Raw genomic sequence first — 20,881 nt, 5'->3', positions numbered from 1 at the left:
ACCACGCACACACAATTCTGATTAACAGTGAAACCCAACAGCTTACTATAAAATAACCTCAGTCATGTCTCCGCGCCGCCATAGAAGCCATTTAGCAATGGGGGTGGGGGGTGGGGAGTCCTGGGGGCGCCCACAACTGAATGATTCCCATAGTTTCCTCATATGTCTTAGGCGTCAAAGGGTCTGAGGAACACAGGAAGGCAGAGGAAATGATGTATAGGTAGGTATATCATGTTTATTTTAATACACCTCATTAGTTTGGCTAGGAAAAAAAAAATAACCGTCTCACTGTCCCAAGTTACAGCAGCCTCGTGCGTGTTATCGACAAAAATGTCATCCAAGAGATTTAAAAAAAAAAAAAAAAGCTAGGCGGAGAATAATAATAAAAAGAAGTGTAATCACTTCATGGTGTAAAAAAAAAAAAAGAAAGAAAGAAAGGAAGGAAGGAAAGGAAAAAGAAAAAGATAAGAAAAAAGAAATACCACATAAGGCCACCAGGAGGTCCTAGGCAGACTCAAGCGAGGTGGTGGCTTCCAGGCCTGTGGGCATCTCCCACTATTTCAGTCCCTGTGCCTAGGGGGGGCTGGCAGGTAGCAGCCCTAGCAGGCTCCAGGCGTCCTTGGCGAAAAGCACCTGTGCCCACAGGCAGAATCCAGGGTAGTGGCCAGCGACAGCCACCACGCGGGGGTCAGCCCTGCAGGGCGGCCTTCCGTCACCCACGTCAGTCTTTTTGTTTCTTCTGGTGGGGTTTTTCTGTTGTTGGGTGTGGTTTGGGTTTGGTTTTTTTTGTTTTTTTGTTTTTTTTAATTTTTTTTGTTGGTTTTTTTTTTTTTTTTCTATTTTGTGGTTTTGTTTTCGCTCTCTGTGACAAGGAAGCTTTCTCGCTGTCTCTCCGAGTGCTACAGTACTTGCTTTGATGTCACACTGAACAAACGGACACTGTCTCTTTGTCCTCGGACACAGTTTTTCACGGAGGAGAACAAAGACCGTACGCACATTGGCAATGAAGCACCGTACATAGTATGTTCAGGAATGTCACACGCCACGTACATCCGTGTCCCGGGAGAGGGCGGCCGGCTCATCTCACCTCACATCTGCGGGGAAAGCAGTGAGAGTTGAGGCTATGACCACAGAAAACACCAGGGCCACAACATACGTCTTAAGATATAAAAGTTGATACATGTAATTTTTTTTTCTAAAAAAAAAAAAATCCAATTTTCCACAGTTTAAGTTTAATCAAATCTTCCCAATTTAAGAATTGGTACTAGGCTGGCTGCATTTCATAGAAGAGCCCATGCTCCCATTGCACAGATGGAGAAACTGAGGCACAGAAAGTTCTTTTTGGTCTTCCACCTATCTTTCTTTTTCTTCCAGCCTAAGGCCTGTACTTGTTGAAGGTTGGCAGTTTGGGCCACGAAATTCTCAGGGAGAACAGATGCCACCAGTCACCCTGTATGTGGCTCTCTGTGATTAATCAGAACAATGATTTTCTGTGGCTGTTTTGGTGCTGGTGATCAAATACTAGCTATCACCAAGCTATAACTCCCAGTTCCATAACAAACCAATGATGCCAGGTTGCCAGCTGGACCCCGTCAGTCACGGGTCACACCTGCCTCTCACTTGAAGGGGGTCCCTGTCAGCAGTGGCCTCATCAGAGCCACATTCAGCAACCCCCAAGGACCTGTCCAAGGAGACACATGCCCAAGACAGGCATCCCCAGCCACACTCGTGTGGGAGCCAGGGCTCTCAGACACCCTATCTCTGAGGACTCTCTTGCCCAGAATAACTGTTTGTCTTGGATGCCCCTAAGTTCCCTGTGCCAGGAGGAAGGGCTCAGCCAGACAGGCTCCAGCCCTCTGAGCCAGACAAGCTGACACTCAGGACAGGTCTGGGAAGTGAGATGCCCCACCCACATTCCCTACACTTCCGGGGAGAAACAACCATCGCAGGATGGGTTTGCAACAAGTATTCATTCCTAAGAGGCTCTACAGCCCTTCTTTACCCCCCCCCACCCCCCACCCTTGGACACTTCCACCTTGGAGCAGGTCCTAAGGGTAACTTGAAGGGCAGAGTCCACAGTGCCCAGTACAAAGGACCACCCCTCCTGGTCTTACACAGATCGTGAACCTCCTCCTCCTTTCCTGATGTTGCTGTTGCTGATTTTACAAAAGCTGACTGCCCTGCCCTGGCCACTTAGTTCTTCGGTTCCACGCAACTTCCTCCAGCCTGGTCATCTAGAAACGCCTCAGTCCTTTCATCAGTCAGAGCAGTGAGCAGCCTCCCCAGATAACTCCAGCAGAACCACCAGAAGCCCAACCCTTCCCGCCATGGGGCATTCGGGTGCCAGATCAACAAACGACCAAGAGAAGGGCAAAGCCATAGCCGTAGCTGTAGCTAGCTGTAGCTGCAAGGAGACCCGGCCCAGCAGTTCCCGGAAGCACACAGAACCTTGAGCCAATCAGGGCCCACGGAAGCGGGATTCACCGGTCTGATTGTGTCCCAGCCCTGCAAGGGAGTCCCCAGCTCACCAGGCGGGGGCAGGGCCTACCTGGTCGGCAGCCTTAGGTGGGTTTTAACCTTTTTCTTTTCCGCTTTTTACCTGATTCCCTACGCCTTCCTGTCAAGGAAAGGGCAGGGAAGGTGAGTGGCCTCTGGAGGGCCTGGGATGGGAAGCCACAGTAATAAATACTGAAGGTGTTTATCTTTCAGAAAGCGCGATCCACCCTGGTGTGGTGTAGATACTTCCGGGTCTGTCTCTGCACCTGGGCTGCCTGAATGCTGGTAATGCACAAGGTGTGTTGGGCAGGATGAAGGTCAAGACCCTGAACAGCAGGGCACAGCCCGAACGCAGTAGCTACTGTCCCACCTGCAGGCAGGATCCCTGACTGTGGCTCTAGAAGCCACTGTGGACTGCTGGGAAATCCAGGTCCGCTGACTCGTTCACTCAAGCAACTTTTCCCCATCACTCTGTGATGGCCTTGGCTAGGTCCGATGTGACAGATCCCTCCTCCCATATCCCTCAGGACATAGACACAGACACAGACACACACACACACACACACACACACACACACACACACACACACGCACGCACGCACGCACGCACGCAAACGCACACGCGCATGCCCACCAAACAGACAGAGCAGCCACTCACCCGTCTCCTCCTCCCGATGGTCTGGGTTCAGGCTGGAGGTCGCGCATACACACTCCAGGTGTTCCTCTAACCTCACCTGGACCTCTTTCAATTTTGGCTTCTTCCTGACATACTCCACTTTGGCCACCTGCCAAGGAAACAAAAAAGCCAGGGTCAATACCATGTGCCCAAAGGGGACCCGCCTGGCGCACCCCAAACTGAGACTCAGATATCTAAACCCTTCCCACGGCATCCTCCCTTGAGCTCAGGTTTGCTTCCACTAGAAATAAACTCCCATGATGCTTGACCTACAGCTGCCATCCCAGCACCCAGAAGTTTAAAACTTCAAGCCCAGTCAGGACTGCGGCTGTCACCAGAGTGCTTATCCAGCATCCACAGGGCCCTGAGTTCCACCCCCAGTGCCATATAAACTGAATGAATGTGGTGGCACAAGCCCATAATCCCAGGACTCAGGACGTGGAGGAAGGAGGACCATGAACTTAAGGTCATCTTTGGCAACAGAGTGCTGAGGCCAACTTGGGACAACATGAGACTCGTAAGTACCCCAAAAGATCTGAAGGGCATCAGCCAAGAAAGAAAGGGTGAGCTGGACATTGGATGGTGGAGCGGGACATAGTACCACTCCAGTGCCCGCTGTCGTAACTAACCGGAGCCTCGGGCTAGAAACAGCAGTGTGGCTACAAAGCTTGCTGAGGGAGGGGACCCTCCCAGCTCGTGGTCTCTTGAGAGACACACCAACACAGCAACACACCTTTAGGTGGTACAGAAAGCTCATACCGGACTATAGAATCCCAGGCAAAGCCTTCCAAAGTCCTGGCCAGATGCTGAGCCCTACAGCCTCACACCCCACAGCACTCCGGCCCCACACAGACATGAATGTGAATGGTGCTCCCAACAGAGGAATGCAACCCCATACCCTCCCCCATACCCGTCCAGCAGTTCCCTAACCCACCCCAGCCCCCATCAACTGCTGCATCAGGAGGCAGCTTGGAGCCTGCTCTATTCCAGCATGACATTGCATTAGAGAATCTTCCAGGTCACCTCCCTCAGAGGAGTCCAGACACCAGCGCATTCATTGAATCCTCTTGGCCAGCCAGTGAGGAGGCAGGATTGTCACCTCCACGGATAGAAAAGAAAAATCAGGCACAACAAGCCCTCTCCTGAGGTGACCTGTAGAGCGTGGTTGGCAGGCGGCTCGTCCCAACCTCGATGCCACCTGGAACATGTGCCAGAGAACAGCCACCCTCCCAGCGCTGCAGAACTGCATACAGCCGGCACCAATTCTGTGTCCAACTCCCAGAGCAGCCCTAAGAGATCTCTACCTCACATTTCGCCATTCACTAGGGAAACTGAGGCTACAGCAGTGCTGAAAACCCACCCCAGGTGGCCTAGAGCACCTAGCTGTGGTGTCATGTCCAATAATGGGGACAATGTGTGGCCCACCCAGAGTGACTAGGGGAGTTTGGGCAGCGGAACATTCCCCACTGTTCTCCCAAGGGTCTTAAAGCTCAGGAACCAAGGGGACCCAATCAAGGGTCCGCCAGGCAGCTGCTTCAGAGTACTGGGCACCAAACTCAGCCAGACTCTACTGTGGCTACCAACTTGGCTACATTAATGGTTAACATGGGTGCAAAGGGTGCCAGGTGCCCGGCGGGCGTGTGAAGTAGAATGGGTGCCTCAGGTGTGAACACAGTCTGCCAAGTATGAGCTCAGCATGTAGGGCGTGGGGCCAGGGGTCAGGGGTCAAGGGCCAGCCCAGGAGGTTTCGCTACGTCAGAAAGCAGGAGGGACAGCAACCGGGGACTGTGAAAGCCAAGGAGGGTCTTCCCCTGAGAGCTGTAAGCGTGGAGCTATGTGGCAGGCTTCTGCCCAGGGGCCTTGCTCAGAAAGCTTTGGTGCAGTGCTAGGCCAGCCTGGGCATCTGAGTCGGGGCTATGCTGCCGAGATACCTCCAACCTGACCTGTGAAATGGGGACAGGGGTCACACCCACCCAGGTAGCTCATGAAAGAACAAGGTTATTTCTGCAGAGGTCCCCAGAGGTCAAGTGGGTATGGTGTGGCAGGCTTTCAGGTAGGAGGATTGTCTCAAGTCTAGCCTGGTCTATATACTGAGTTCCAGGCCAGCCCAGCTATAAGACCATGTATCCAAAAACAAACAAAAGACACAACATTAAAGAATCACCTAGAAATGGGACACGGCCACCTTACAGGAGCTAGCTTCAACAGGAATCAATATCTGCACAAGGTTCCTTTCTAAAATTATAACACCCCACCCCCCAAGTTCTGTTCAGAAAGTCATCATGTCTCCAGAAGCATTGCAATCCTGGTCCCTAAGCTCAGAAATGGGGTCTCACACTCCATCCCAAGGAACAGAAGGGCAACCCCTCTCTCTCCCTTCAAGGGCCCTGTGGTAGGTCTGGGAGGAGGAACAACTTCTCCCAAAGGAAAAACATCAGCCAGTCCCAAGAGGAGCTGTAGCACAGGTGCCACAGTCCCCAACTTCCAAAGATGTCCACAGTTTTTGGTGACCCAGCAAACCTCAAGACTGCCTAGATAAACCCAGGCCTGAAAGAGACCATGGCCACAGATACCAGCAGGTAAGTGTTCTGCCCCTCCCACCACAGCCTCTGTGGTGGGAACCAGGTGGGCCTCATGAACACAGGTTGTCAGAAGGAAATTTGGTTTGGGTTTAACTACCGTCCTCCAGCCTGACCCAACCCTTGACTGCAGGGCAAGTATAACCTTCTAGGTTAAGCCTAGGGGTCCCCCGCATGAAGAACAACTGGTGAGCCACTCCAGCTGGGGAGCCCCGTTCTTCCAGACAGCCCCATGGTTATCAGACAGAAACAAACAGTGGTTTATAGTAGCACCTGCCTCGGGAATGCAAGGATTCCAGCCGCTCTGCCACCTCTGTCTGGCCAGGAAATGGCTACATTTTTCACCCCGCTAAGAACATGTTATGAATAGTAAATTTTCAGAACTGCCTCCATGAAAGCAGACAAGATGGTAAAAGTCCCAGGAATACACACACACACACACACACACACACACACACACACACACACGCCCCGCATTCCAGAGCTCCCTCAAGTTCAACCCAGAGGAAGTGTCACCTGGCCAGGCCATTATCCAATCACTCCCCTGCAAGGAAAGGGGGTGGGGGGGAGGCTTGTCTTACTAGTCCAAGCCTCACGACCGTGATGTCTATGATAAAAGCCACTGCTGATTGAGCAGAACACAGGGCACAGTCCCTCCTGCAGGTCAGCCGCCTGGACTCGATTAGAGCCTGTTTTAATAGCTGAGAAACCAGGTGCTGGCAGGTGAACAGCTTACCCAGGTCCCTCCCTCTTCTCCTTTCTAATCACCCACACTTAAAAGGAGTGAGCCCCCAAGGCCTCACAGCGCAGCTCCTAGTGACCTGGGACCTTCCCAGAACAATCCTTTAACATGACCAAGAGGTCATTAGGCTCTGGCTTCCAAAATGTCCCACGGACATCCAGTGGGGGGCAGGGAGGGCTGGCGCCCAGGAGGACAGGCGCCCTGTTCCACCTGGCTGAGGGCTCGCAGCTTGATAAGCATCTGAGGTGTTTTCTGTCATGCTGCCCCAGTCTCCTTGGACCTCAAGCCCCTCACCAGAGGAAGGACCATGAGACCTGCTCCTTCCAGACTAAAGCCTGCCTAGCCACCTTCTCTGAAATCTTTGCAAAGCCACCTGAGGGAGCCCACCTGGGACTCTCCTTAGAACACAGCTCCAGACTCTACCGAGTTGGGGGCACCTTCCTTCTGGAAGCCTGGAGCCTAGTCCAGCAGAGCCCCTACGTCCTGCATGTATGTTGGAGACTGAGTAATGAATGAACCTTCTTATCCAGCTCAGTAGCCAGGTCAAATGATGGCTCAGAGCTGACCTGACCCCTTGGTAACCCTAACCCCTGACCCCTGGGCAGCCCCATGTAATGTAGACAGGAGAAGCCTCTGTCCAAGCTAAACGCTCCATGGACTCAGCCATGCTCCACTGCGCAGGCCCATAGGGCATCCTTCTTCAGACTCCACAACAGGGTATGGAGAACACAGTTAGCACTGGGGTCACATGGTACACGCTGAGCACAGCAGGAAGGGCACAGGAGGTCCTGGGCTGCTCAAGATCATCCCAGCCAGCAACTGAGACGCTGAAGCAGGGGTTCAAGGCCCACCTAGGCTACAGTGATCAGCCAGAGTGATCTAATTGAACCCTGTCTCACAATAAAAACCATGGTGGGCTGGGAATCCCTCAGTGATGGGTGGGGGGTGTGGCTCAGTGGTAGAGCCCCTGCCTAGAATCCCCCAGTGAGGGGCTGGGGGTGTGGCTCAGTGGGAGAGCCCTGCCTAGAATCCCTCAATGAGGGGCTGGGGGCGTGGCTCAGTGGCAGAGCCCCTGCCTAGAATCCCCCAGTGAGGGGCTAGGGACGTGGCTCAGTGGTAGAGCCCTGCCTAGAATCCCCCAGTGAGCGGCTGGGGGCGTGGCTCAATGGTAGAGCCCCTGCCTAGAATCTACCAGTGAGTGGCTGGGGGCGTGGCTCAGTGGTAGAGCCCCTGCCTAGAATCTCCCCCCCCCCAGGGGCTGGGGGTATGACTCAGTGGTAGAGCCCCTGCCTAGAATCCCCCAGGGAGGGGCTGGGGGCGTGGCTCAGTGGCAGAGCCCCTGCCTATAATACTCCAGTAAGGGGCTGTGGGCGTGGTTCAGTGGCAAATGTTTGCTTGTAATGAAACGTTCTGGGGTGAACCTACAGCACTACAAGGAAGGAAACACACACACACACACTGGAACCAGGCTGAGGCCACATATAACATAGATGTGGCTGTTATGAGCCTCATCATCAGCCCCACCCCTGCCGACCAGAGTCTGGGACTTCTGGGTCCACCTCCCTCCTCCATCCAGGTCAGCACCAGCCTCTACCCCAAATGCTGCAGGCCTGGCTTCCACAATGGGGCTCCTGTTCCACTGACCTTCTGTCCGTTCTTCCAGAGCCTGCAGTATCTGAGGCCGGATGCCATCCCCCAGCCCCCAGCTCTGGGTGGGCGGCAGTGGTGTGCATATGGGTGGGTACTTACAAAGGACTAGGGAGAACCTAGCCCAACTAAGACTAGATTGGTCCTTCAACTGATCAGGACCCTGCTGAGTCCCGTATAGCACACGGAAGACGCAATCAACAGGAGTGGGTAACAGTGTTGGTGGAAATGAACAGTCCCTATCCCAGGGGCTGGAGACTCTGAAAACCTCCAAGTCAAAAAAGCCCCCCACACACCTGGTCACACGGTCCATCCCTTCCACCGTGTTTCCAGCATGGAATCACCATTCCTAAACTCGCTCCCTCTTATAACCAATCCCACCAGGCAGGAGGCTGAGGAAGGATTACCTCAAATTTAACACCAACCTGGGCTACAGAGTTATAAACCAGCCTGGACTACACAAATCCATGGCAGATAAACAAGGAACAAAGCCAGACAGCCTGAGAAAGTCCTACTCTGGACCAAATCTACCACCTGTACCCCAAAGAACAAGATGACAGGTTTCCAGAGACACCTCCATATGCCATCAATGGGAACCCTGAGGCCCAGGAAAAGGCTAAGGCTGGTCCAGGTGACACAGGCTGCCAGGGTGGGTGCTTGAGCCACCTCTGGTGGCATGTCCCTGCTGCTAGTCAACCTCTGAGGGTGGACGGCAAGCCTAGCAAGCACCCTAGACAAGTCCAGGGAATTCTGGGAACAGTCCATGGCTGTTGATGGGGTGTCCGATCCCAAAGACACCTGCAAAGATATGTGGGGTTTATTCAGTTCAACTCCCCGTGGAACTCTCTAGAAACCAAACGCCAGACATTAAAGTCAGTTCCAACTACAGATGCCTGGGTTGTGGGTCATAAACGAGCTGCTGAGTGTAGGTCCTTACCAAGAAGGGTGTTTTCCTGGTACCTCCCTTCCACTGGGGTCAAGGGTCATGGCAGGGTTGGGGGTTCAGATAGATTTACTAGGATGGAAGAATGGGGTCTGAAATCTTCACACATGATTCCAGGGATCCTGTGCACGTGCACGAGTGCGCACGCATACACACACACACACACACACACACACACACACCGCCAAAAGCATCACGGCTACAGCAGCTTGGCTGAGTCAGAAGTAGACATCATCGTCAAAGGCATTCTAGACCCTCGGCTGTTGAGAGCCCAGATCCCACTGCTGCCACCCACCCAGCCATTCAACGGTCACATGTTCAGCAAAAGGGCTTCAACCTGTTGGAGCCAGTTTTCAGGCTGTAGACCGGCTTAGGGAAGTGATTCTTAACCTGTGCATTGTGACCCACCCTGGGGGTGGGGGTGTCACATCAGAAATCCTGTATTTCAGATATTTACATTATGATTCATAACAGTAACAGTTATAAAGTAACAATGAAATGATTCTATGGTCTGGGGTCACCACAGCGTGGGGAACTGTATTGAAAGGTCGGAGCATTAGGAAAGTTGAGAACCACTCACTGGTCTGACGGACGGAACTGCAAAGGCTCCACAGCCTTGGCAACAATTATCACAGAAATGCCCACACACAAGAAAGACAACCAGGCCAGGCTGTGGTGGCGCACACCTGTAATCCCAGCACTTGGGAGGCAGAGGTAGGCAGATTTCTGAGTTCGAGGCCAGCCTGGTCTAAAGAGTGAGTTCCAGGACAGCCAGGGCTACACAGAGAAACCCTGTCTTGAAAGAACCAAATCCAAAAAAAAAGAAAGATAACCAGGCTTCAACCACATTCTTAAGTCTCATGCCTAGAGAGGAACTAAACCTCTGGTGGTTGGAAACCCTCCATCATCCATCCAACAAGGAGGCCAGCAACCCCAGAGCACAGACGGACACAGGTTCAGAAGGGAACAGACTCGATTCCACTGTCACCTACGCAGACAATAACCATGCATGCAAATTACGGGCCCCAAATCTCTCTCATGGTGATACGTGGCTGAATTAAAACATGTCCTCTTCGAGGAAGCTAGCAAGACTGAGGAAGTCAATGAAACTTACAAGGCTTGGGAAGCTCAGAAAATTACAAGAGTCACAAATATCCCTCCACATACACAGTTAAGTAGTAACTGCTCTAGAGGGAAGACTCTTTGCCAGAGCAGGGGAGAAAGTTCTAGAGATGCAACTCTCTCTGGTCATCGTCAGTGCTAGGGTGGGCGCTCCTGTGAAACATCTGCCTTTGAGCCACCCACACTCCTACAAGGATTCCAAATAACCTCATTGGCTAGCAAGCTGGACTGCGATGGACCACCATCAGGGCCCAACCTAGATGCTATCCTATCTAGGATGAGGAGACATTTGTTCACAACTCCCCAATGACACCAATAAAGGGACTAGACGCACAGCGTGGCCACTGAGTATCCCACAGTCCAACCTGGAGGTCACTGAAGCCAGCCCCCTGGCCTACACAAAGCTGCGTGCTAACAACCTTAAGCCCCATGCCATTCCCTATGCTGCTTCTTCAACCATTCATCAGCCCAAGAGCGTTCTGCAAGACTGAGCGTGAGAAAGGGCAGCGCTCACCTTGACACTGCGGTGGTGGACCCTGGAGGGCTGGCACTTGACGCTGCTGGTGTTACAGCAGCCGGTGCAGCGCTTCACCTCCACACACGGGGGCCAGATCAGGAAGTTGGCCGATGTGGGGTCCACCTGGCTCCGAGGTATCTCGTAAATGACCGTCCTGGTCTTGCAAACTGCGGGAATGGCTTCCTCTGCAAAGGCAAGAAGAGTACTGTGAAGACGAAAAACTAGGAATCGACCTGTAGTGCACAAAAACAGGACCTCTGATCTCCCAATCCAGAGATGCCCACCTAGGTTGCACCTGGGCAGAACTCACCCCTGCGACAGCCCCCAGTATGACAGGACATTAGTTGTCAGTAACCCCCCATCCCCCAAACGTACAGGGCTGAAACTCACATCAAAGCTACAGACATAGTCCAAAGCCAACCTGGGCAACTTAAGGAGGTCTTGTCTCAAAGTAAAATGTGAACACAGCTGAGAAAATGGCTCATGGGTAGAATGCCTAGACCCCCCCACCCACCCAGGGGCTAGGGGTGTGGCTCAGTGGTAGAGCCCCTGCCTAGGATCCCTCAGGGAGGGGCTGGAGCTCAGTAAGAGTTTTTCCTAGCATGCACAAGCCCTTGGTTCCATCCCTCAAGCCTTTCCTTGCTTTTGCAAGACAAAAAAGTGGGACATCAGAGAAACAGCTCAACCCTAGTCTCCACATAGCCCAAGGCAGGGGACCTGGTTATGAAAGCCAGAAAACTACACTTATTTGTCTCCCGGAGAACAGTCAGTCTGGGGCCAGCTGCTTGGCAGGTGTGCATAGCAGATAAGAAATCCCCTCAGGACCCTGAGATACACACCCTTCTCCTCCTCAGGCAGCCCTCCTTAACCCCATTTAACCCTAGACCCCGTTGCTCACTTGAGAGTGGCTGCCTGGTAATTGTCTCTGGGACTACCCAGCGTGGGGAGATGCGGCTGAGGTACCAGGAAGGCCCTGGGGCCTAGCCACTGACTGTCTCTGCTGACCTATCAACCCTGAAGGGGACTGTGACTCTAGACTCAGAGCTGGAAGGAGCGATGGGTCAGGGAGACAGCTAAACAGAGGTGTGAATCACTCCTATAAGAGAGATGCACACCAGCAGCTGCCAGCAAACACCAGAGGAACTGCACAGGTGAGAGGGGAAAGCATGAATAAACGAGGATGGGGACCAGACTCCTCCCTGCCCTCAGGGGCCAGCATCGGCCTTCTGGACCTGAGTCCCTCCAACACAGAGGCCCCAAACACTGGGCTGGGCCCACTGCTCTGGGCTCCTGGGCTTGGCCACTCCACTTTTCTCATGACAGCCCTTGTAGAGGGTCTTCTAAGTGGGTCTCATGTAAAGGCCTTAGATTGCAGTCAATACCCCCTCAGCCCAGTTGGGAATAGGGATTCCATAGTCCTACAGGGATGGCTGAGGTCTGGTTGGAAGTTACAATCTATTCTCACCTCAGGAATGTTCCTAGCCAGTAGCTAGGAATCGACAAAAATCTACCTTTTTACCAGTAACTAAATCTCAGAGAGAGAGAGGGATCTACTTGCATAGGATCACACAGCAGCCAGTACCTGAATAGTACATAGGCTGAGCTGGAACTGGGTGGATCACACCTGAAATTCCACCCTATGAAGAAAATACATACATCTTTGGAGATTTTATATTTATATATATATATATATATATCTCCAAAGATCTGAGGGCACCAAAGGTGAATGAGGTGGGGTCTCTGGAAGAGGTGTCCTCCAGCTGTGGAACCCAGCACACTCCAGGCTGCACCCAGCTTCCCCAGCTCAAGCCCAGGAGCATGCTAGAACTCACATCAGGAACTGAAAATTAAGCATGGCCACGTTTTTCCAACGAAGCCTCCTTGTAGACAGGCCCTGACAAGACTGGGCACTTAAGGAATTTATAATGTTCCCCTCCTGGAAACTCTTGGCCCAGGCACAAGACTGCAGAAGGGCAGGCGGGAGACACTCCAGAGAGAGAGGGCTGCCTCCACCACCACGGGGAGGGCAGGAGGCCAGGGAAGCCTTTGTTTGGTGGAGGAGGGATATGAGGCTGTGCCGGAGGCCTCTGAGTTAGCAGGGAGCACTCAGCTCCGGCAGGGAGCACTCAGCTCCGGCAGGGAGCACTCAGCTCCGGCAGGGAGCACTCAGCTCCGGCAGGAACCTGCCCCCTTCCAGCTGGCGCACAGCACAGCACAGCCATCCGTGCTCACCAATACTTCTCTTCCTGCGAATGGGCACAGGCCGCTTCTCCTGCACATGCTTAATGGCGTGGGACCCATGGGCTCTCAGGCTTGTCTCCAAGGCATCCTCAGCCCCTAAAAGTAGTAAGAAAAACATGGTAAAGTGCCCACATGTATGTATCACACCCCTGGGACCTAAACAGCTGGGGCCTATACAGGTTTCGGAGCGGGAGGACAAAGGGCCCAGTCCCCAACCCCAGACCACACGGGGTCCCTTCAACCAACTCCCTATAGCTTGTCAGTATGCATGTCCCAAAAGCGCAACTTTCCTGTGAAATTCTGAGGTTCTTTCAGGAAGACATTCAGGTACTCTCCCTGAGGGAGAACTCTGAAGGGAACCCTCGGAGAACTGCACTGGGCGCAGGAAAGTCCCCAGGCCACCCAGCTGGGCCCAGTTCTGAAGCAGTACCACTACCACAGCCTAAGTATAAAATGGGAAGGGCGGCTGCCTCTCCTGCTGTTGTTGTGTGTACAGCGCCTCCCTCTTGTAAAGCAGGCTTTGATGAAATGCCCTAACCTCTGAGGGGCATCGGAAGCAACGCCAGACTGGGCGGCAAGCCAACCTCCACTGTTCCTGAAATAAGCCTGCTCCAGAGGGCCAGAGGCCATGAGAAACAGCAAAGGGGTGCGGCTGGTAGCTGAGAGAGGAGAGAGGAGTGAGGCGAGAGCAGAGCGGGAGGGCCAGCCGGGTGAATAAGGCAGGGAGGCATACAGAAGAAGGGGGCGGGGAAACGCAGCAGCATCTGAAGGAGTGAGTGTTCACACCTTGAGGGCCACCAGGCGCTCAGCAGAGGTAGAGCCACCAACTGAGGACAGAGTTGAGGTCAGCCTGGAGAACCTAGCCCCTGAGATAACACTGGCCCATAACAGAGGAAGAGGCTGCTACACTGCCCCCAAGTTCTGAGATTCCACATGCGGTGCAGTCATAATCAGCCCCAAATATAATTAATCTACACCTGGCTTTCCCAGCCAATACCACGGAGAACTTCAAGCAAAGTTCCCCCTCCTTCCTGCACCACTTTTTCCCCAAGGACACTGTCCCCTGCACAATCTCCCTTTGGGTCCCAACATTTAGTGACATTCTGCCCAAGTAGACAGCCCTCCTAGCAGACAACACGAAGCCTACTAGGTACCACACCATCCACTACCAACAGGAGACATGCCAGCCTCCTCCACCCTGAGACGTCTCCTACCCACACATTTAAGATAAAAAGCAAAGACTCGCCTAAGGTGTGAATGTCAACGATGAATCCGAGCCCAAAAAACTATTTAAAATGACTCAATGTTCCAATGGCACCGATTTTATTTTAAGACCCAAAATAAGATCAGAACTGCTCATGCAGTAAAAATTTCCCATCAACCAACTGTCACAAAGAAGCATCTCTTCACAAAAGAGTGACATGGTGAGTCACGACCGATGACCAATCCAACAAGAAATGAATGGGCCATCCACTCACAGGGCATGCGAGTGTGGGGTGGTGCCTACTGTGGTCCTCTGATAACTTGCTTGCCTCAACGTGCACATAGTAGGTGTCACTGACTTTGCGGAGGCCAGGGCACTAGAGTCCAGAGAAACTGAACAAGACAAGGACAATCAGACAGGCAGGGTGTGGTGAATCCCCTCACTGGAGAGGTAGGATGTAGAGCTCAGAGTTCAAGGTCATCCTCAGATATAAAGTAAATTTGAAGTCAGCCTGGGGCACACAAGTTCCAGTCTCAAAAAAAAAAAAATTAAAAACAAAACAAAACAACTCAGAAATCATCAAGACCACAAGAAAGCTGGGATCCTCCAAGGGCCAGAGCTCAATAGATCCAATTCCTCAACCCAACATCTCCTGACTGAACTTAATACAGACAAACTCAGCCATAGAGACTGGCCACAGCGCCTACTCAGACAAGCCCACTTTGTACCTCCCAGATCAAGATATCTGGTCATGAGCCAGACGTGGCAGCCTAACACAAGGATCTGAAGTGCAAAGCTGCCCTTCTCAAGAAACAAAAACAGGCCGGTGATGTAGTTTATCTGAAAGAAGGCCCAGAACACACAAGACCCTGGGCTCCATCCCCAATACTGCATTACATAAGTATGGTGATGAGTGTTTATAAACCTCTTCCAATGGCAGTAGAGACAAGAGGATATCCTTGGCAACTTAAGGGAGCTCAAGGGCAGCCTGGGCTACTTGAGACCACAGCTTTAAAATAAAGAATGAATAAGTAAATAAACAAACAGTCACAAGCTACCACCGGTGGAATCTTTGATGTGTGGCAGATGCTTTGAGATGTTATCCTGTGTGACACAGCTGAATCCAACATGAGCAGCTAAGTCACTCTCAGGTCAAAGTCACTTCCCTTTTTCCTATGCAGATGTGTGAGTGACAATGTCTGATTACTAGACGGAAGGACAGACAGAGTCCACTAGCCCGGTCCTGGCTACAGTATTGTGAGTAGCCTGGGGTGGGATGTTTATGTATCATTTACTCAATGACCCATGGGCGCCTGGCCAGCAGCTCGAGAACAAAGCTCCCGTTACACACCACACACACACACACACACACACACACACACACACACGCACGCTCACGGTCGACCTGAACTTCTGAGCTGTAGTTCACAGCAAGGCTGCATGCCAGTAATGGGTCTCTGGATCTAAACGCCACACTGGAAAGACCACTTAGAGATCCTTGACTCTGCCATGGAATGCTCTGGGCTCAGGGACATTCTTGGCAGCGTACTGGAATCCTGCCACCTCTGGAGCTGGGCCACACAGCCAAGGAGCTGCAAGGTTGGGAGGAGATGCCTTCAGGGTTTCCCCATCTGGAAAATGGGGATGCTGCCAGCTCACTAGACAAGCCATGTGCCAATCACAAAGCTCCACCCACTTGGATGAGGAGCTGGCTGGGGAGCCTGGGATACCCCTAAGCCTTTCTCTGCTGTCTGCAACCTAGATGTAGAGACAGCAAGAATTCCCCTGGAAAGGCCATCCTGGGGGAGGCTCCAGTGAAGACCCCCTTCCAGCTAACTCTAAAACTGACTACCACAGCAGTCTGAAGCCTCCTTTAGCAGCCAGAGCCACAGGGCTCCTCACTTCAAGAAGAGGCAGAATGTGAATGAGAAGCAACAAATGAACACTAGTTTCCAGGTGGTTTCCCCACCAGAGCAGGGGGATAGGTCCAGCAAGGAAGACCCCACTTTGGGTTGGTATCACAATGGGTCCTCCAGCCCTATCTTCAAGACGAGGAGGCTAGGAGGGCAGCAGAAGTCCATGCCCATATTTGGCTTCCAGAAGTTTCCAAGGGAGACCCTCAAATGTCTGACAGGTAGAATGAGGGTGGGGATGTTCTACACACACACACACACACACACACACACACACCATTCTTTCAGAAGCAATTTGAAACCTCCAGGGGCCAAGGGACAACTTTTTCTCTCTTTGGACCCTCCCAAAGAGGAGGCCCTGGTCCAGGAGCCTCCAGCTCCCCCCCCCCCCCCCCATTGGGCACATCAGCTTAATCTTAACAGAAGCTTGGTGCTAAAAGCATTACCGGTGGGGGGTTGGGGAGGCGTGGCTGCAGGGAACAGCATAAGAATGGTCCCAGCAGCAAGTGAATGGCCCATTTCCCCAACATCCAGACAGCAGGAGGCCCAGCCCTAGGCTTAGCTAAGGCAGGAAAGCAGTCTGCCTTTGGGGGATCAGAAAAACACTCTGGGAGTGTTTCCCCAAGTGACCCAAACCAAGTCCTCCACCCAGGCCTACTCAAAAAGGGATCAGATCAAACCCCCCTGACCCAACTCTTGATCTCCAAGAGAAACCCTAGGCCTGCCACTCCTGATAAGGATCAGGCCAAGGATTTCCTGGGTCAAGAAACTACTGAAACGGGGCCGCCTTGTTAAAAAAAAAAAAAAAATGGTTTTGGCATGCAACAAAAACAGTTCAGGCCTCTCCACCACCATAATTAGGTACAAATTTCCAAATGGCTAGACCATGTGACTTTACTTAATTCTCTCTCAACACTCGCCCTTTCTGAAAAGTTTTCAAGGAGGGGGAAATCGTCACTTGGAATTCTTCACTTTAGCGCCCTTTAGTTCCTCCAGACAAACTCACTGGGGCCTTTTTTTTTAAGCTGGTAGATTTTACCCCAGTGTGTCAAAAAAAAAAAAAATAGGCTAAAGTGTTCATTTTGAAAAGGTTATCTATCACAAAAGACCGGAGACTACATCCTCTATACATCCTCTGGCACGGAAGCTGCCTCTCCCATCCCCATCCATGCCCATTTCTTTTTTAGCTTTCCTCGATCGAGTCTAATCCATCTCTGCATTTACTAATTGTTTTCTACAGTGGCTTGGCTCTAGCCCGAGGCGGGAAGCCCCCGAAATAGCCCCAAGCGCCTGTATCCCAGGCGCGCCTTTTTACAGGATGGTGAGGAGAAAAACATCGGCCTCCTGTGGCCACCACAGGCACCCAGCCCCGGGGCGATCAAGACACCAGGGAGTGGAGTTTACAAAAGGCCCTGACCGACCAGCTCCTCAAGCGCTCTGGGGGCCCTCGCCAGGAGAAAACCAGCCACAGCCAGGCTCCCTCTGGGCTGGCTCCCGCGCTCCCGGGCCAGAGGCAGCCATTGATCCGCACACCTGGCAGGGTCTTACCGCACACTCTAAAACTGAACTTTCAGTGACACACCCGCTGCGTTTCCCTTAAATGCAAAAACAACCCCCGGGCGAGCGAAGCAACCCTCGGCTGCCGCTGGGAGAGAAAGTGGCAACTGCAAGAGAAACGCCTGACTCATACGCCTGGGCGTTTATGGCCGGCGAGTGGAGTCTGACCTTTCGGTGCGCTCCTGCGCAGCGCCCGGCCCGGGCGAGCGCGCAGGGTACGGTTCCTCCCGCAGCCTGCCCGCCCCGCCGCCCGCGCCCTCCTCGTAGCCAGGGCAGGGCAGGGGCGCGATTTACCTACGGAGTCTATCTCCAAGAGTCGCTGGAGGTCCCGGATGCTGTGGATCTGACTTCGAGCCAGCCGCTCGATCAACTCCCGGGGTATCTCGGCTTCCTGCAAGCAGACCACACTGTCAAGACGCGCCCAGGGGTTCCAGCCTGGCCCCAGAGGCCACGCGGCCCGGCCCGACCCTCGCCAAGCCCTAGAGCCAGAGGATCGGGTGGGGGCTAAATGGGACCCCCTAAGTCCTGTACACTGTTCCTGTCTGACCTTGGTAAAAATACCCCAACACAACCTTGACAGTTCAGACAAAAAAGCACCCGCGCTCTAGCCCTCTCCAGGGTGTCTGGGGGCAGCCAGGGCCCCCGAAGAGTTTCTGGTTTAATAGCTAAATCCACATGTAGAAACAGAGGGTCGAAATGCGTCACGCATCCGCGACTGGAGTCACAGCAACCTCAACACTTTAATCTAGCCCGAGGGTTCAATTTCACTTCGGGAATCTAGAGCCGAGCCCGCAGGGGAGAGGGTCTTTGCTTCCCCCGCCCCTACAAGCACGCGCGCCCGGTCGCCCCACCCGGCCCCGGCCCAGTCACGGCCCTAGCGCCGACTAGGACGCCCAAATCCATCGGGGCTTAGAGAGGCTGCAGGGAACGCAAGGGGTTAAATATCCACCTCGCGCCTCTCCGGTCCCTGCCCAGACCACCCCCACCGTTCAGCCTCCCCCACTCTCCCTCCCGGTTTTTAAAAGGGAGTCAGGGTCGCTGGAGGACTCAACCACGAAGTTCCCACGACAGGGGCTGTGGAAAGTCATTCATCACGGCAAAGCTCCCGGGGAATGGGGGGTGGGGTGGCGGTGGGAGGGCGCGGGCGCCTGGCCCGGCCCCAGCTGCCTCGTTCAGCCACCTGTAAGCAGGCCCTGGGCGGGCGGAGACTGCTCCAGTCCTGCGTCGGACTGGGTTTGGGGACCGAGAACTGGGGACTGCGGCTGGGCGCTGCCCACCCTGCCCAGTCCCGGGATTCGGCCGCACCCTCCTCTACCTGCTTACTGCCCGCCCTAGTCCCCTCCCAGGGCACGGTCAGTTTACACACACCCCCTTTCCCGCTGCCCGCACCCCGTTACTGCATTGTCCGCCGCGTTCTGGCTGCCCCTTCTGGAAAGGCACCCAGAGCCCCCCGAAGTTTCTGCCCACGGGTTCACCTCGCGGCTCCCCCGTCCCCCTCCAAGGCGGAGCGACGCAACGCGCTGGAAACTCACCAGACACACTTGGGCATGGCAGAAAATAGAACCCAGTTGGGTTTTTAAAAAAAAAAATTTTTTTTTACACCAACCCTGACATTATCAAAATGCTCTTTGCAGCGCTAGAAACAGGTAGCCGAGGGGGGCGTGCGCCGAGGGAGCCGAGAGGGGACACAGGCGCGGGGGTGGCACCCACCTCGGCCAGGGCATGGGCGAGGTATCCGCAGCCGAGGAGCAGCAGGCAAGCCCAGGTCCTCATCGCGTCCCGAGGCGCTGGAAGCTCGGCAGGGAGGCGAGGCCGCGGGGCGGGCGCTCCAGCCGGGCTCCTGTGGCGGCGAAATTCAGTACCATCCCTCAGGGAGCGCGGCCCGGAGGAGGGTGGCGCGGAGAGCAGGGAGCCAGCGGAGCGCGCTCGGCGCGAGCAGCGAATGCAGAGCCAGCGAGGAGGAGGAGGAGGAGGAACAGAGTCGCGCCGGGAGCCTCCTGGGCCGCCGGGTAGGGGGTGGGGACGGAAGGGGCGGAGGGCGGGGGCTGGGCTTCTTCCTTGGTGCGTTCCCCGTGCTGGCCGCCGCCGCGCTCGCTCCCCGTCGCAGGCTTTAGGAGCGACCCGGCCGGTAAATCCGCATATTTGCTGCCGTCAGCCCCGGGAGGGGACCACGGAGCGTGGCTGCAGCTCCCGCCGCACCACTGATCACCTGTCTGGACGCTCGGCCCGGTACCAGCTACCGCCTTGCTTCTCCCTGTGGGCTTCGGACAGCCCCGAGAGCCTGTCCCCGGGCCTTCCTCTCGCCGCTGCCGCCCCGGGCCGGGCACGGCGCGGCCCAGCACGGCGCGGCCCGGCGGCCTGCGTGCGCCCCTCCGCGGCGCGCCCTCGGCTACGGCGCGGCGCTCCGCCCTCCGCCCGCCGGGGCCGGGCAGCTCCCGCGGCCGCGCCGCCTGGCAGCAGCCAACCCGCCCGGGGCCTCGCTACGCCGCCTGAGCGGGCCGGAGGACGGGCGGAGGGCCGAGCTGGCGCCGCTGCCGCTGCCGCCGCCGCAGCAGCCGCGGGAAGACCAGAGGAGGAGGAGGTGGTGGAGAAGAAGGCGCAGGCAGGCCGGGCTCCCGGAGTTGAGCGGGCTCAGCAGGACGCGCGTGTGGAGCCGGCCGGCGACAGGGAGGGGGTTATAGCGCCGCCACCGCGCCCCTCCCCCGCCCCCCGCCCCCCTCCTCCCCCGGATTCCGGGCCCGGGACCCGCACCTCGGAAGCGCTCAGGGGTCTCGCGGGCCAGATCGGGCCCGGCCGCCACCGCCACTGCAGTGGCCACACACGCGCTCACGCAGGCAGCTAAATCCATCCAAGCTCGGCGCCCGCGGCACGGAGCCCACAGGCGCCGGGGCTCCCGGAGCGCCCCTCCCTCGAGCTTGCCCACCCTTCAGTGCCAGCTGCAATCCTGCGGCACCGGGCGGGGAGGGGAGGAGGCCGCTGCAGAAGCACCGCCGTCTCCGGCTCGCCTCTCTCTCGGGCCCCAGCGGCAGTAAAGGGCAGCGCCCAGAGCTGCTGCGCCAAAAAGGGCATGAGAGTCGACTTGGCCCCCTCCCGGCGCTCGGGCCGCTTCCCACTGTAAAGATCCAGTGCTCCAGCCTTCCCCTCTCCATAAAAGGAGGGGGAGTGAGTCTTTGCGGAGAGGCGGGGCGGGTTTAGGGGCGCGTCTAGGGCACTCACCTGACGGCTGCCACGCGCCCGCGCCCCA

General features: G+C 55.0%; 1 protein-coding gene across 2 annotated transcripts; it reads right to left on the bottom strand.

Moving 5' to 3' along the window:
* Positions 1-215: 215 nt before the first annotated feature.
* Positions 216-20,477, bottom strand: Pdgfa (platelet derived growth factor subunit A). Of its 2 annotated transcripts, XM_052168126.1 has the most exons (7): positions 20,389-20,477; positions 19,348-19,477; positions 17,932-18,028; positions 12,955-13,059; positions 10,720-10,907; positions 3,155-3,281; positions 216-1,094 (listed from the first exon to the last, which is right to left on the bottom strand). In XM_052168126.1, the coding sequence occupies exons 2-7, from the start codon at positions 19,408-19,410 to the stop codon at positions 1,084-1,086; spliced, it is 591 nt and encodes a 196-aa protein (XP_052024086.1). In that variant the 5' UTR covers positions 19,411-19,477; positions 20,389-20,477; the 3' UTR covers positions 216-1,083. The 2 variants fall into 2 exon arrangements, with proteins under 2 accessions (XP_052024086.1, XP_052024087.1); XM_052168127.1 differs by lacking the exons at positions 216-1,094; positions 20,389-20,477 and adding an exon at positions 2,562-2,617 and having other exon boundaries at positions 19,348-19,650.
* Between the last annotated feature and the right edge of the window lie 404 nt (positions 20,478-20,881).

Source organism: Apodemus sylvaticus, chromosome 22 (assembly GCF_947179515.1).
Source record: "Apodemus sylvaticus chromosome 22, mApoSyl1.1, whole genome shotgun sequence".
Taxonomy (NCBI): Eukaryota; Metazoa; Chordata; class Mammalia; order Rodentia; family Muridae; genus Apodemus; species Apodemus sylvaticus.
Note: the sequence above shows the minus strand (reverse complement) of the source record. Positions and strands in the feature narration are given on the sequence as shown.

Bases quoted from the DNA above. Each gene is read 5' to 3' on its own strand.
- Pdgfa (XM_052168127.1), bottom strand. From the start codon at position 19,410: ATGAGGACCTGGGCTTGCCTGCTGCTCCTCGGCTGCGGATACCTCGCC. The intron at 13,060-17,931 runs GTAAATCGCGCC...TACTACTTTTAG, and splicing joins CTTGGAGATAGACTCCGTAG to GGGCTGAGGATGCCTTGGAG. The intron at 3,282-10,719 runs GTGAGCGCTGCC...TTTCCTTGGCAG, and splicing joins TCCACCACCGCAGTGTCAAG to GTGGCCAAAGTGGAGTATGT.